Here is a 17,617-nt window from a genome sequence, read left to right on the forward strand (position 1 = left end):
TGCTCTTATCTGCCCATCCTGGACCTTCAGCTGCAACATTTCCAGCCTGCAGCCAGCCCTCCTCGCTTCAGACTATCCCCACAATCTGAATTGGCTCTGGCCAGTCTATCCTGTTACTGTTTGTCCTGAAATCAGTGGGTTTTGTATGTTGATAGATTGCTGGGTTTGTCTCAAGTCTGAAGTGAAGGGGAGATTCTGTCAGCAACTAAGGACCTCTGTTCAGTCCTGAATGGCGGGTTTTTCCTCCAATCCCAGGACCTGTTCCTATACTTGGTGCTCCTAAGTATATAGTTATACCACCCCCTAGATTGTCTAGTTAGTTAATATATTGTGCAGTGTTAAATACATTGCACACTTAAAGCTGTTTGACCATTTTATCTTTATTTCAAAAGTCTGAACATATGGCTAGCATATGCTTGAACTCTTGGTGAAATTTAAATGCTAATAAAATAGGATACCCAAAATAAATAAATGGCCAAAAGGAAATCATAAAGAGGTTATGTTTGTTTGGTAAGCTTATGAGTAATATTTTTCTTCATTTTTTTCTCTAATTTTCAATTTTTCTACATGAGCATGTACAAACTTAAACAAAAATTCTCAACAGGGAGGTTACTTACACTAGTGAAAATACGAAAGGGGGAAAAGAAAGGATGTTTTCCCTTTCTTTAACTTTTATTTTTAGTATTTCAAACATACACATATTCTAAACATCATGTATCCATCATCTAGCTTCATTTAACAATATTTTGCCAATCTTTATTCAACAAAAGTCATACCACTTTATTTCCTGAGGTATTTTAAAAACAAATCCAAGGGGAATTCCCTAGTGGTCCAATAGTTAAGACTCAGTGCTTTCACTGCTGTGGCCGGGATTTAATCCCTGACTGGGGAACTAAGATCCTGCAAGCCGCACAGCGTGGCCAAAATAATTAATTAATTAATTTAAAAAACAAAACAAAACAAATCCCAGACCACATGTTATTTCACCTATATATTTTTCAGTGTGTATTGTCAGTTGACAAGAAAAAATATATATAGCCACCATGTCATCATCACGTCTAATAGGACAACAGTAATTCCATAGTATCATCTAATATCCGGCCCATTTTCAAAAATAAGAATGGTCCTTTCAATAACAGTGTTCAACAACTGAAGATCCATATAGAAAAACTAAAACTGTGCCACTACCTCATATACAGAAATGTGTCATAACAGACTGTAACTCAATAAGAAAAGCATGACAAAAAATAAAATCGTACAAGAGGCTTGAACAGGCATTTTGATAAAGAGGAAATCCAAACAGCCAATGAACATAAAAGAAAAATATCATGATGTTATTTAAAACCACAAGAACCTACTACACACTCCCATTTAATTTTAGAATGTCTAAGTGTCAGGGAGGCTGTGGGCAATGGGAAGTAGCAAACACTGGTACAGAAAGGTGTAAACTGGAAACTAGTTTTGTTCTAAAACTACCCATGTGTATACCCTATAACCACTCCTTTGGAGGAAAAGTAGGAGACTATAATAGGTAAAGGGGACAGATAGGGGAAATCTAGGGTGCCCATAATGTTTTCCTTGATGTCAGGGATGGTACATAGGTATTCACCTTACAATAATTCATGAAGCTCTAAGTTTATGTTTTATCCCCTTTCAAGCTTATTTTATATTTCAAAATAGAAACGGTTTAAAAATAGTAAAATAGGGCTTCCCTGGCGGCGCAGTGGTTGAGAGCCCACCTGCCAATGCAGGGGATGCGGGTTCATGCCCCAGTCCGGGAAGATGCCACATGCCGCGGAGCGGCTGGGCCCGTGAGCCATGGCCTCTGGGCCTGCGTGTCCGGAGCCTGTGTTCCGCAACGGGAGAGGCCACAACAGTGAGAAGCCCACGTACCGCAAAAAAAAAAAAAAAACATAGTACAATTGACTCAGTCAAGAATTGTCAATGGAAGCAAATTCACTGGGTGAAAGACTATTGGGAACAGGATATTCATCTAGCCTCTAAGTATTACCCTATAGCACATTTATTAACTTTAAAGGGAAATCCCTGGCAGGATCCTTCATATCGGGAAAAAAGCAGGTTATAAAGAACATTACTGGGAAAATCAGGGATCTTTGAGTATGGTTTCTATATTAGATGACATTATGTAAACGTTAAATTGCCTTATAACTGAAAGAAACATGCTGAAATAATTAAGGGTGAATTGTCATGATGTCTGCAACTTACTTTCAAATGTTACAGCATAAAGACAGAGAGACAGAGACACAGTGATGGAGAAACAAAAAGCAAATGTGGCAAATATTAACAACTAGTGAATCCATGTGAGGGCATCCAGGTGTTCACCACATCACTTCAACTTTTTGGTAGGCAAGAAATTTCTCTAAATAAAACTATGGGAGAGGGGACAAAAGGTTTCAAAAAGGAAAGATTTTTTTTAATAGGATTTCAAGTAGTATCAGGGGAGGCAAGAAGGATTAGATTATATCAAGCAGATTATGCTCTCACGAAAAATAACTGGAAAAACTGTAATATGTACTTTTAAAAAACAAAAAATTCTCACAATTTGTGTGGGGGGGATAAAAAAGAATATAAGCATGTTTTGTTTTGTTTTTGCTTTATACATTCATTCATTCATTCATTTTTGGCTGTGTTGGATCTTTGTTGCTGCACGCAGGCTTTCTCTAGTTGCAGCAAGCAGGGGCTACTCTTTGTTGCGGTGCTCGGGCTTCTCATTGTGGTGGCTTCTCTTGTTGTGGAGCATGGGCTCTAGCTGCACAGGCTTCAGTAGTTGCGGCACACTGGCCCAGTAGTTGTGGCTCACAGGCTCTAGAGCACAGGCTCAATAGTTGTGGTGCATGGGCTTAGTTGCTCCGCGGCATGTGGGATCTTCCCAGACCAGGGCTCAAACCTGTGTCCCCTGCATTGGCAGGCAGATTCTTAACCACTGTGCCACCAGGGAAGTCCTATAAGCGTGTTTAATATAACTTTCTCAAATGATTAGGGGAAAACTACAGGAAGAATACGTATTACAATACTGCTTTTGCCTTAAGATGGTACTATTATGAATAATATTTCCTGTTTTCCAGGTATTTTTATAACGTGCTTTGCTTTTAAAAATTTTGAGTGTGATTTGAAGATCAGCCAGATAACCATATACTGTATTACTGTTGAACAGGCTCACATATTTGTACAATTAGCTGGTTTCAATGTAAAAAACAGAAGCAGCAGAAATCATACTGATGCACCTTTATTTCCTCTTGTCCTGTGAAGAATTATGGGTCACAACAAATGACTACTTCTCGACCCCTGAAAACGGTAACAAAAATAGTAACATGAAATGATGCTTTACAAAACCCAATGAAATAGAAATATACCTCATCATATATGCTCCCATTAATGTCTGCACCATAGATAGGTGCCACGAAGGTTAAGTTCTTCCAATACTTGCGCTCCAAATCTTCATAATCCAAGTATCTCGGAGTACAATACCTGGAAAAGGGAGATGAAACAAAGCACAAAACAGTAAGACAATTTTAAGATTTTCCCTACCCATTTGATTTAAATCACTTTCTAAACAAAATTCTATCAAAATGAAAATACTGCAGCATCTCATGTTGTCAAATCTGACAAGTAAATATATAAATATGTTTATCATAGATCTCTGAAGACTCTAAGATTCCTAAATAATTATACGAAAACCTCACTTTTTGATGAATAAGAAAAATATTTTTATGAAACTATCAACAATAGAAAACTACTTAATATTATTTTAGCTTTCAAAATATTTTCTAAAATCTTTAACCAATTATACTATACTAGGACATTTTAGAGACTTACATGTAAAAGACGAACATATAACTTAGAATGAAAGACTTACATATAAAAAATAAAACATATAACTTAGAATATATGTAATTTGTTATATATAATTTAATATTTATTATTAATTATATGTAATTCACTTAAAATTTCTTATATTTTTCTATAGAAAAATTGACAAAGGACAATCTCACCAAAAATCCAAGAAAGTAAAACTAAAATAAGATATTTTGCACCTATCAGATTGGTAAATGCTTAATATATAAATGGTGGTAAAGAATGAAACTTCTGGGCTTCCCTGGTGGCGCAGTGGTTGAGAGTCCACCTGTCAATGCAGGGGACACGGGTTCGAGCCCCGGTCCGGGAAGATCCCACATGCCGCAGAGTGGCTAGGCCCGTGAGCCATGGCCACTGAGCCTGAGCGTCCGGAGCCTGTGCTCCGCAACGGGAGAGGCCACAGCAGTGAAAGGCCCACATACCAAAGGAAAAAAAAAAAAAAATGAAACTTCTCTTACACAGCTGGAGTCGGGGTATATACTGGTACCAGAGTATAATTTTTCAATAGCCTTAAAAAATATCCCTTTGACCCTAAAATTCAACTCTAGAAATTAATCTCAACAACACAGAGATATATACGATGATATATGACCCAGGATGTTGCTGCAGCATTAACTGAAACCCCAAGCTTACGTCCAGCAACTAGGACTACGTTAAATAAAAGAACACAAAATAAGGCAGATCTTCTGTATATTGACATTAAAATCTCCCCACAGTGAATAAAGCAGATTACAGAACAGTAAATATACTATGATCCTATTTACATAAAAAAAGATCTATAACTGTACATTAAATGGCCAGAAAGAAATATACTCTAAATTATTAATACTAATGGTTATCTCTTACATAGGAATTACAGAAAGGCACTTCTCTGTATTATTTGGATTTTGAACAATAATCTTATATTATTACCAAAAAAAAAAAAAAAACCCAAAACACAATGTTGCTACAGGAAAAAAAAATTAGCAAAGAAATCAACAAACTGAGAAAGCAATGGAACACACATAGTGAAAAAGGTGTTTAGCAGAACCAGCAATCCCTATAAAGCCTACTGGACATTTTAGATTGAAGAATTATAGAACAAGCAACATCTACATCTACTACACTGGGGATGCCAAACTGGTTACCTAAGCAATAAGCAAGAATGCCAAACAACTTAACAACTGTATTTGAAATACAGAGTAATTTACAGATTTAATCTCATGGGGCAACCAAAAATAAAAAGGATGGGCATGAAAGAATCCACTCCACTTCATTCTAATGCTTTGATTAGAGGGTTCCAATAGTAACAGACATTCCAGGCACAAGCTAAACAAGCTAACCAGAGGTCAGAGTCATGTGACCAAAAAAGGTAGCAAAGATGCTGTTTATTATGACTTCTAAAGAAACTTCTTAGATTTTAGAAATTGAAAACCTAAACTGCCTTTCACTATGAGAAGACCTAAAGAATCTATCACCATATATTCACCCAGTCAGGATCAATTTTTAGCAACCCATAACTCTAAGAGAGAAAGCTAGAGTTTGGTATTAGCTATTGAGGTTAAAGTCTAAAATCCCTGAATATTTGAAACAAACACTGATACTAAACTTGGAAAAAGGGACCAGTTCACTTACTTGGTACCTGATTCTAATGAAACCTGGCTACAGTTTCCATCCCTAATGAACTGCCAAACAATCACGCCTATTCCACAAATCCAGCTTCAACTTGCTCAAAACTTATTCAACCACACTTCTTACCCAGAACCTTTCATTCACTATAGCACAGCTGTTAAGAGACAGGGCTCCAGAACCAGACTGCTTGGATCTAAATTCAGGCTTTGCCATTTATAAGCTACACAAACCAGGACAGGAGACTGAATCTCTCTGGACCTCAGTTATTACTGTATTAATCAGGGATAATAACAATTGAGCTGTTGTGAAGACTCCATCAGATAATTGTGTAAAGCACTTAGCTCCATGCCTAGAAGAAAGTACACATCAATAATGTAAGTGATGGGAAGCAGCATATTACTCACCTCCACAAACTTTTATAGTAAAGATATGTTGGAGGTCTCCAGATTTTCTTTGGACTAAGTTATGTTATTAACCAAATGAGCGTGTTATCCTCTCTACCACCAAGCACATTATGCACTGTGTACCTATGCAAGGGCATGTACTGAAGGAGAACAGATGAACAGAAAGACCAAAAAAATGCCTCTTGCCTACCATGAAAATTAGTCCCATCTTAGGACCATTCCATAACTGTTATGAAGACCATGTGATCCTAGTGTAGCTGTGAGTGGACAAGTAGAGCCTTGGCTTGAGGCTTAAAACCCATTTCACTGGCATTTGAAATAAACTTTCATATGAAACTCACAGAGGAAATATAAAAATATAAATTTCAAAGGTAATATTACAATTATAGTGAAATTAATGCAACTCAAAAGATACATCAACTTTGAAAGAAATAACACTTAATCTGGAAATAATCTTTCAGACAATTTCTCATGATGGTTATATTTTGTAATGAAAAAAGAGTCCACTATTTTTTTTTTGGCCGCTCCACATGGCATGCAGGATCTTAGTTCCCTGACCGGGAATGGAACCTGAGCCCCCTGAATTGGAAGCATGAGTTCTTAACCACTGGACCACCAGGGAAGTCCCTAGAGTCCACTATTTTTAAAATTATCTTTGAACTTCAGAATATCAAGAAATGTATATTCTGTTAATAAGTAAATCTTTACAATCTGTTTAATAATTTATACTACTTAAAGTATATTTTAGCTTCATGACACTATTTATTTTTTCAATCAACATATATTGAAACAGCACCTACCATGTCTCAGATACTGTACCAAGCACTGGGTATACAGTGGAACACAAAACAGAGACTGTCACCTGAACGGCTACCTTCAGGAAGAGTCAATCTACAACTAAGCCACCAGAATAAAAACAGAGATATGAATAAAGTAAGTGCCTAGTAAGATAAATTTCCTTGGGCTTCCCTGGTGGCACAGTGGCTAAGAATCTTTCTGCCAATGCAGGGGACACAGGTTCGATCCCTGGTCCAGGAAGATCCCACATGCCATGGAGCAACTAAGCCAGTGTGCCACAACTACAGAGCCTATGCTTTAGAGTCGCAAGCCACAACTACTGAGCCCACGTGCCACAACTACGGGAGTCCATGCTCCATAACAAGAGAAGCCACTGCAATGAAGAAGGAAGGCAGCCAAAAATAAATCAATAAATTTTAAAAAAATAAAATAATTATCTTAAAAAAAAAAAAAAGCTTTTGATTTCTCCATCGAATCTGAATGAGATCCTTGCTGGGTAGAGTAATCTCGGTTGTAGGTTTTTCTCTTTCATCACTTTAAGTATATCCTGCCACTCCCTTTTGGCCTGCAGAGTTTCCACTGAAAACTCAGCTGATAACCTTATGGGGATTCCTTTGTATGTTATTTTTTGTTTTTCCCTGGTTGCTTTTAATATTTTTTTCTTTGAATTTAATTTTTGTTAGTTTGATTAATATGTGTCTTGGTGTGTTTTTCCTAGGGTTTATCCTGTATGGGACTCTCTGTGCTTCCTGGACTTGGGTGACTATTTCTTTTCCCATGTTAGGGAAGTCTTTGATTATAATCTCTTTAAATATTTTCTCAGACTCTTTCTTTTTCTCTTCTTCTGGGACCCCTATAGTCTGAATGTTGGTGCATTTAGTGTTGCCCCAGAGGTCTCTGAGATTGTCTTCTTTTCATTCTTTTTTCTTTATTCTGCTCCTCAGCAGTTATTTCCACCATTTTGTTTTCCAGCTCACTTATTCGTTCTTTTGCTTCCATTATTCTGTTATTGATTGCTTCTAGTGTACTTTTCATTTCAGTTACTGTGCTGTTCACCTGTTTGTTTGTTCTTTAGTTCTTCTAGATCTTTGTTAAACATTTCTTGTATTTTCTCAATCCGTGCTTCCATTCTATTTCCGAGATTCTGGATCATCTTTACTATCATTACTCTGAATTTTTTTTCAGGTAGATTGCCTATTTCCTCTTCATTTATTGGGTCTTGTAGGTTTTTACCTTGCTCCTTCATCTGTGACATATTTTTTTGCCGTCTCATTTTTTTTTTTTAATGAGTGGGATTGTGTTCCTGTTTTACTGGTTGTTTGGCCTGAGCCTTCCAATGCTGGAGTTTGTAGGCTATTGGGTAGAGCTGGGTCTTGGTTGCTGAGACGAGGAACTCTATGAGACCTCACTTCAATGAATAAGCCCTGCTGTCTGAGGTTCTCTGTTAGTCCAGTGGTTCAGACTCAGAGCTCCCACTGCAGGAGCTTCCCCCTGACCCCAGGCTTGCAAATTAAGATCCTGCAAGCCGCATGGGCTGGCAAAAAAAAAAAAAAGAGAGAAAAATAACAAAGTAAAAAATAAAATTAGACTAGGAAACTAACAGATGTGTTAGAAAGAATGTAAAAATAAAAATATAGATGAGTCAACAATCAGAAGGTACATCAGTACCACAATAGTAAAAAAGAGGAGGAAGGAAAGGAAAAAAAAAAGGGGGGGTGGGGAAGGCCTTGGCTGTGGAGAGCGGGGCCTAAGCAAGGGTGAGGTCTGGGCAGTGGGTGGGGCTAATGCTCAGGACCCACAGGGCTGGAAAAGATCCTGGGGGCTGTGGGTGGTGGGGCTTAGGCTCAAGGAACAGAAGGGGCCCAGGCGTGCCCCCCACCCCTGGTCTCAGAGGGCAGGGGACCTCACCTGGGAGCCCAGCAGGCTTCCTGGGCTCGAGTGGGTGGAACAAATGCCCTCCTCTCCTCTCCTGCACCTCCAGTCTGGGATCTGGGAGGGCCCTTCCCACCTACCTCTCCTGATCCCCCCAGCCTCCTTCCTATGCCCCCAGGGCCAATGCAGCCAGTACGGTTGTGGGGGGTACCTTGGAGAGCAGGGGACCAGCCTGGGAGCTCAGCAGGCTCCCCATGCCTGAGTGGGCTGGGCAATCGCCCTCCGCTCCTCTCCAGCTTCTCCCAGAGCACCCCTCCGACCTGCCTCTCCTGATCTCGCCGGCCTCCCTCCTATGCCCCCAGGGACCCACGTGGCCTGGAGGGGGGTTTTGTAAGCTATTTAATACTTTAAGAATGACTCTGGAAATAGGAACTAGAAAATGGAGAACAGAATATGGTAAACAGTTTGTACTTATAAAAAGTTGGATAGGGACTTCCCTGGTGGCACAGTGGTTAAGAATCCACCTGCCAATGCTGGGGACACGCATTTCAGTCCTGGTCCAGGAAGATCCCACATGCCATGGACAACTAAGCCCATGTGCCACAACTACTGAGCCTACTCTCTAGAACTCACGAGTCACAACTACTGAGCCCACATGCCACAACTACTGAAGCCCGCACATCTAGAGCCCATGCTCCACAACAAAGAAGCCACCGCAATGAGAAGCCCGCACCACAACAGAGTAGCCCCCTCTTGCCACAACTAGAGATAGCCCAGGTGCAGCAACGAAGACCCAATGCAGCCAAAGATTAATTAATTAATTAATTAAGTTAAAAGGAAAAAAAAGAAAATATCTTTCTAACACTGGGTTAGGAAAAACAAAAGTTGGATAAAATTGCTTCTGCAATCTTGTTTTAACATTGAACTTATTAAAGAGTTCTTAAGGAGTATAACAGCAAACAAGGGGGCTTCCCTGGTGGTGCAGTGGTTAAGAATCCACCTGCCAACGCAGGGGACATGGGTTCAAGCCCTGTCCCGGGAAGATCCCACATGCCGCGGAACAACTAAGCCCGTGTGCCACAACTACTGAACCTGCGCTCTAGAGCACGTGAGCCATAACTACTGAGCCCACGAGCCACAACTACTGAAGCCCATGCACCTAGAGCCCGTGTTCTGCAACAAGAGAAGCCACCGCAGTGAGAAGCCCACGCGCCGCAACAAAGAGTAGCCCCAGCTCGCCGCAACTAGAGAAAGCCCATGCGTGGCAATGAAGACCCAACACAGCCTTAAGTAAATAAATTTTAAAAAATAATAAAAATTTAAAAAATAAAAACAAACAAGTCTAGTCCATGATAAAAGTTTCACATTCTCAATCAATGAAATCTGAAACAATGAGGTTTTACTAATGCCTATGAAAAAAAATTCAATTGTTATAAAGTAGAAACTAATACACCAGTGTAAAGCAATTATACTCCAATAAAGATGTTAAACAAAAAATTCAAGAGGAACTTGAATTAATTATAAAATGTCTAATTGCTTTGGATTAGCCAGAATGCTCCATAATAGGAACTTCACACAGAAAAAAGATTCTTCAAGTACAATCAAGTGCTTACTACGTCAAATATAAATTTTTTTAAAAGATATCAACTAAATTTATCCAAAGGACTTAATCTCATGAATACCCTCCAGAGAATTTAGACACTGATGTTTTTTGGTTGGATGATTGGTTGGTTGGTTTTGGGGGGGTATTTTTGTTTCCAGATTAATATTTTGATCTAAGGCCTTAACCACCATATCAGAAACTTTAAAAAAAAAACAGGGGGGCAATTTAATAATAATCATAACTGTGATAGTTTCTAAAATATATCCACAAATTCTTTGATACACTTCCCTTCAAGACCTACAGCTTAATTCTCCTCCCCTTAAGTATGGGCTGCATTTGGCTTAAAACAAATAGAATATGGCAGAAAGGACAGTCAAGAAACAGGTCATGAAAAGACATTGTGTCTTCATCTTGGTAACTCCTGGATCACTTGCTTTGGAAGAAGCCAGCTGCCACAACATGAGGAGCAGTTCATGTGGCAAAGGACTCAGGACTCCAGCCAACTGCCACGTAAGGGGAGCGATCTTGGGAGAAAATCTAGTCACAGTCAAGCCTTCAGGTGACAGCAGCCCCAGCCAACTTGAATGCAGCCTCAGGAGAGGCCCTGAGCCACAGCCACCTGGCTGAGCCACTCCCAGATTCCTGACCTTAAGAAACTGAGATGTTAAATGTTTATGATTTAAGATACTAAGGTTTGGGGTGATTCGTTATAACACAATAATGGTGGCCCTTCAAGTCATTCAAGGATTTTCTTTTTAAATTACTCATCTTCTAATATATATACCTTATCATTTAAGACTTAAACATTGTCCGGACTTCCGTGGTGGCGCAGTGGTTAAGAATCCGCCTGCCGGGCTTCCCTGGTGGTGCAATGGTTGAGAGTCCGCCTGCCGATGCAGGGGACACGGGTTTGTGCTCCGGTCCGGGAAGATCCCACATGCTGTGGAGCAGCTGGCTCTGTGAGCCATGGCCGCTGAGCCTGCGCGTCCAGAGCCTGTGCTCCGCAATGGGAGAGGCCACAGCGGTGAGAGGCCCGTGTACCGAAAAAAAAAAAAAAAAAAAAAAAAAAAATCCGCCTGCCAATGCAGGGCACATGGGTTCGAGCCCTGCTCCAGGAAGATTCCACATGCCACAGAGCAACTAAGCCCGTGCACCACAACCACTGAGCCTGCACTCTAGAGACCATGAACCACAACTACTGAGCCCACGAGCCACAACTACTGAGCCCACGTGCCACAACTACTGAAGCCCGCGCACCTGTGCGGGAGTAGTTACACCATGGAAATAGACAAAAACCACAAATCAGGGTTCCCCCACCTCCCTGGAAAGTTGTTGGAGCCCATGCTCTGCAACAAGAGAAGCCACTGCAATAAGAAGCCCACGCACCACAACGAAGAGTGGCTCCACGCTCAATGCCAACTAGCTGTGGAGAGGCCACAGCAGTCAGAGGCCCGTGCACCAAAAAAAAAAAAAAAAAAACCTCATGGCAACTAAAAGATAGGAAAAAAACCATTTACAAATATTATGAATGAGGTGATAAAATGAGGAACAATTTCCCTAGCAGTAAACTAAAGTAAGTAGGCAGGCAACCACCTGAAAAACAGAAAACAGTAACAGTTAAATGAGGACTGAAAGAGATTGTGCAGAAGACTCCTGCCTTTCACCACAAGCTCCCATCTACTTGGTTTCTTACCATGTTCACCTATATCTTCGAAAGAAATAAAAATAGTAAACTGAATCTACTCACTTGCCACTGTTGGCCAGCTGCCTGAACTCCTTCACTGTCATGGCTTTTTTCTGGATGTTGTATTGAGTAAACAGTCCTGACTGCCCTGTGACCATCTGCTGAATTGGCGCTGGAATAAGCAAATTGTCAATGTCATCATAGCACTGCCTTGGCTTCCACTCCTTAGGAGGAATCACCTAAAAGTAAAATAATAAAATATTATTTGGAAAACATTCCAGGTAGTTATTTAGCTTTCCTATTCCAGCAGAATACAAGTGAAGAGTTTCTCAGCATTTATATGACAAATGTGTAAAAGAACTGTGAAGATTCACATTAAAGGAAATGCTTGCATTCTCCCAAATATTCACCTTACTGACATGACTTTTTTAAAACAGCAAAATTCACTGAGTACTTACTATGCAAAATACTGTACTTGTATTAACTTATTTTTTAGTGGCTACTGTTAAGCTCTCTATTTTAAAGGTAAAATTGAGAGACACACAAAAGTAAAATAACTTGCTAGAGTTCAAGTGCTGTTTATAGTACCATGAGAAAAATAAGTATTGGTTTAGTTGATATCTTTAAACACCTCTCACACAATATGGCAAATCAGAGTGGTGTGCAAGTAAACGTTTAACCAGCAACTTGCTGGGGGGGGGGGGAACCCTGATTTGTGGTTTTTGCCTATTTCCACGGTGTAACTACTCCCACCATGGCCAATTTGAGCTTACCAATGTGACGTCACTGAACATGGGGTTGGAAAAGATGTGCACTCTCAATTCTCATGTGCCTGTATGAAGTAGCTCAGCACACCACTGCTTTCCCATAGTATTTCAACACTTAATTACTAACAATGAAAAGATCATCAACAGTAAAACCAAAAACACATATTCATATGATCAAAAATTAGAAGGAACAAAGTTATGAATTGAGTCATGGTTTATAGCTGGAATTTATCCACCTTTAGAAGTTATCCTAATTTTTCTTTTTCTTTTTTTTTCTTATTTTTTTATCCTAATTTTTAAAGACAAACTTCTTTTAAAAATTTAATTGCAAAATATAGATGGCACACATACAAAAAATTCATAATCACAAATATGTAGCTTTGTGAGTTATTATAAAGCAAACACCAGTGTACCCACTGCTCAGGCATGAGAAGTAAGATACTTCTGGCACCCCAGAGGTCCTGGTACCCTTTTCCAAATACATCCCCCTCTTACTCAAAAGGTGGTCACCATCATGGCACTTACACTATTAATCTCCTTGCTGGGCTTTATAGTTTTATGTCTGTGCGTAAACCCTGATAACAGTTTTTTAAATGTACAGAAACATAAGCATCCATATATACATACATTCTTTATCTTTTATATTTTGCTCAATATTTTTGTGAGATTCAAATATGAAGACCTAGGTAACTGAAGTTCATTGACTTTCATTCCTACTTAGTACACCTTCGTATAAATATTTATTTGTAAGGGTGACTACTTGGTGGTCACTTATTTTTTTCTAATTATTGTCAAGTGCAAACAACACTATTAATATTGCTGTCTGCATCTTCTGCTGCATGTGGGCACACGGTTCTCTAAAAGACACACACACACACAGACCCTCCTAACAGTGAAACTACTGGGACATAGGATATGTACAGATCAAATTTAATCGTTATTACCAAACTTTTGCCGAAGTGGTTGTACAATTTCATACTCCCGCCAGCAATGTGTGAAAGTTCCTGTCGCTCCACATCTTCATCATCACTTTGCATTGTTGATCGTTTAAATTTTAGTCTTTCTGGAAGGTGTGTAATGGTACTCAAGTGTGGATTCTATTTGCATTTTCTGATAACTAAAGAAATCTCTTCATATATTCACTGACTCTACAGATATCCTCTTTCGTAAAGTGCTTACTCAAGCCTCTTGCTCATTTTACTATTGCACTGTCAGTCTTTTTCTTATTAATGTATAGAGACTCCGTATATAGTCTGGTTATTCTTAGAAGAATGTGTGTGTGTGTGTGTGTGTGTGTGTGTGTGTGTGTATTTGCAAATATCTATATGTATGTGTGTCTACATATATCAAATATCTTCTCTTACCCTGTAACTTTCCCTTTAACCTTCTAAACTGTATATTTTGATAAATATAAGTTCTTAACTTTAATATAATCCAACTTCTTCATTTTTTGCCTTGATCTTCTGTTTAAAAAATATATTTTTTCCTACTCTAGGGCATGAATACATTCTATTTTGTTTTCTAAGAGTTTTAAAGTTTTGTCTTTCACATTTTATCTACACTGCACCTGCAACTGGCTTTCGTGAAAGGTTTAAGTCAAGCTTCATCAGATGAGAAAACCTGGAGTCGGGGAAGGAGTGACTTGGCCAATGTTATACAGCTGATAAACGACTCTATTAATTCAAAAAAGAGGTGGGGGGAGCAGTCAAGTCTAAAATTAATTTAATTTTCATCAGCAATATTATACATTTTATTTTATCCAAGGTATGTTAGCTTAAAATGAGACACATACTCAGTACTTTAAAAGCATATGGACAATCGCACCAAATGGATATGGATAAACATACTACATTGTCTTGATCACATATTGAAAGGGGAGAGGGCAGTATTTAAGAGTGTTATAAATACTAACTTTTTCTTCATCAGAAATAAATGTGCATATTCCAAAATATAAAACATAGATTTATTCAGCCTCCTATTTATAAATATATCTACAATCAAAATCAATATTATGTTTAGAGTTAAATATTTTCCTGTGTGTGAAAAACAAGGCAGTTGTTCCCCCCAAAAAAATTTTGAACCAAATGTTCTTCTCTAAAGTTAAAGAAGGAATACATTTACAAAACTCTAAATATTACCTTTGTGAATATTTTGTGCATGTGTTCATTTACTTCAATTAAAATGTTTAGACAGAACTTTAAAAATCTGTAAGTTCAGGCCTATAACAAAAATCTTATTTTTTAACTATAATTTTAAATCTTAACACATCAAATTTTCTTACATAGGAATCGTAAGCACAACATACTTAGGACTTTATATATATATATATATATATATATATTTCATATTACCATTTCCCCAACCCCAGCCTGGGCCCTATACCAGTAAAAATTGTCCAGCTAAAATCTGTATCTGCACTACTTATACTGAACTATGTTGCTATTACTACCATCTACCAACTGAGAAAGGAGCAGGAGGAGGAAGGGCAGTGCTTCTTACACTCTTCACCTTTGGGCACAGATAGCTATCTGCACCCTCTAGGCTACTTGTGAAGCTCTGTATTATGTATAACCTCAGGCCCAGAACAGGCTACGTCCAGAACACTGCTGCCGAAGAATTTAGCCATTGCTCATATAATAATGCTTCATCATAACCTTTCTCCACAAAAACAGTACAAGTTTTACATTTAAGGACACTGTCACTTTTCACTTTCGCAACGGGACCACCAATTTTGTAGACAGAAAGTCAGGGTGTCAAACCTCTCACTCTGGAAAAAAAACGTTGAATCTAAAGCATAAATCTAAAAAAATGTTATTAACCAGACTACCCTGGTGGCGCAGTGGTTAAGAATCCACCTGCCATTGCAGGGGACACGGGTTCGATCCCTAGTCCGGGAAGATCCCACATGCTGCGGAGCAACTAAGCCCGTGCGCCACAGCTACTGAGCCTGCACTCTACAGCCCGCGAGCCACAACTACTGAGCCCATGTGCCTAGCGCTCATGCTCTGCAACACGAGAAGCCACTGCAATGAGACGCCCGCGTACCACAATGAAAAGCAGCCCCCGTTCGCGGCAACCAGAGAAAGCCCGCGCACAGCAATGAAGCCCCAACACAGCCAAAAATTAGTTAATAAATTGACTTTTTAAAAAATGTTATCAAGCAAGACAGACTGTAACCTGAGGCCAAAGTCACTACTGTTGGAACTTCTCAACCAAAATCATAAATTAAGACCAATTCATTAAATGGTCCATCAACAAAGAATTTCATAGGTGGTTCTGTTCCCCAGGGCTAGTCCTCAAAGTAAACTAGCAACATTAATGCAGTTTTGATCTTTACAATTTGATTTGATTTGGTGTCATTTTATACATTTGCTATTGCTGTAACTTCCAGAAAAAGAAGGAAATCAGGTGAAACTGAGTCCATGTGACTTGATGTAAAAGACGGCAAAAGTGACTAGGAATAAAACAGTTTATTGTATTCCTAGTATAAGTAAAAGGAAATTACCACAAGATTGAATAAATGAGTAACTCCAGCTTTGTCAATGAGTCTCACTCAAAAAAAAAGTCTGGACTCAGGTGTGTCTGGTTCAACATTCAGAAAACTAACTGTAGTTCTCATTAACGTCATTCTGTCAGAGAACACCCAAGGCAGCACAGGTGTCCTCTGTGTGCCTGCAGCTCCCTTGTGAGGGTAGTTGCTGCTGCCTCTTCTAAGATTACTAAACGTGCCCCCGACCACAGAACATTCACTAATCCCAGTGGAACACAGTAAGATATATGTTTTCAGGCAACAAAAGAGGGAGAACAACAGGACAAAGGGCTGCATTCAGAGCCCAGAGAAGAGGACAGACAGTCACCCTAACACCCCTCTGCCCAAATAAAGCTCAAAACCTTGCTAACCGGTTCATTTTAAGTTTATGATCAAAATTCTGTGTGTCAAATGATTCTGAAATATCATTCTCTTCAACTTAAGCATGATTTTTTTCCTCCTCAAAGACAACCCGGAAATGTTAAGGTTCCAAAAATGAGATCTTTAAGAGCGAACCTAATGAAAAGATTAAGGATAGCTCATCTGAGAAATTCACTATAAACCTTTATCTTCCTTTTCTCTAACCCACCCCTCATCAACTTTCACTCAACTTAATATCCCCAAATTTTAAACCTTTTCTAGGAGTGACCTGAACCATACATATCAAATAACAGACTTCAAGGCAGAGATGTCAGAATAGTCCAAGGTTACAAGCAGCTGCGTCCAGATATAGGAGGAGGACTTGAACACCAACCCCTGCAGTTCTGCACGTTCTCTCCGAGGCAACTGTCTGCTTTCGATGCTACTGGACCTTCCACGGAGATGGGGTTCCAAGGAGAACCTGTGACGTGCCACAGTAGAGAAGACTCTGCTGGGGCTCAGGAATTTAGGTGGTGATGCCAACAAGTCCACAGAAACCCAGATTATAAACTTAACATTTAGAACAATAACAAAACGAAGCAAGTAACAATAAAATCTATTCTTGAGGAAAATTTTAAATTGAAATAGATTTCCATTATAGAAAGATACACCTATCTCAGGTTAAATTCAAATCTAGACAATCTCTCTTTCAAAGCTCGAACTCTGGGCTTATGGGGGCAACTCTGCAATGCAGTCCTCAGCGCCTTAGGGACCACCCTTATGTCCCTGAGCACATCACAACTACCCCTGACAAGACTCCCTGCTTCTGCTCTGCCTCCCCCCTCAAATTCATTTTTCATGTAGAAGCCAGTGTGATTTTATCAAAATAATGTCACAAAAATAACAAATAAACAAACAAGCAGCCACCATATCCTCCTCTCCTCTACTTTAAGCCTATCAATGCTTCCCACTGCATTAACTGCATTAACAGATTAACAAGAACAAAGATTTTGCAAAAGTCTTCCTTTGGAAGAAACAAGTTTCCACATTAAGAAGACTAAGCATAACTGAAAGGCCAAGTGATCATTTTCTGGCTTAAAAGATCTGAGGATA

General features: G+C 39.2%; 1 protein-coding gene across 14 annotated transcripts in view; it reads right to left on the reverse strand.

Annotated features, from left to right (window-relative positions):
• Positions 1-17,617, reverse strand: part of KDM4C (lysine demethylase 4C) — a 430,596-nt gene that overhangs the window by 349,536 nt on the left and 63,443 nt on the right. For all 14 annotated transcript variants that reach the window (XR_010841968.1, XR_010841967.1, XR_010841969.1 and 11 more), the window contains 2 exons: positions 11,912-12,087; positions 3,375-3,489 (listed from right to left, as the gene is read on the reverse strand). Coding sequence is in view for 11 of the 14 variants with exons in the window: in XM_067041564.1 (XP_066897665.1) it covers positions 3,375-3,489; positions 11,912-12,087 (291 nt within the window). In the remaining 3 variants the exon portion in view is untranslated. The remainder of the gene's footprint in view (positions 1-3,374; positions 3,490-11,911; positions 12,088-17,617) is intronic.

This window comes from Kogia breviceps, chromosome 8 (genome assembly GCF_026419965.1).
Source record: "Kogia breviceps isolate mKogBre1 chromosome 8, mKogBre1 haplotype 1, whole genome shotgun sequence".
NCBI lineage: Eukaryota > Metazoa > Chordata > Mammalia > Artiodactyla > Physeteridae > Kogia > Kogia breviceps.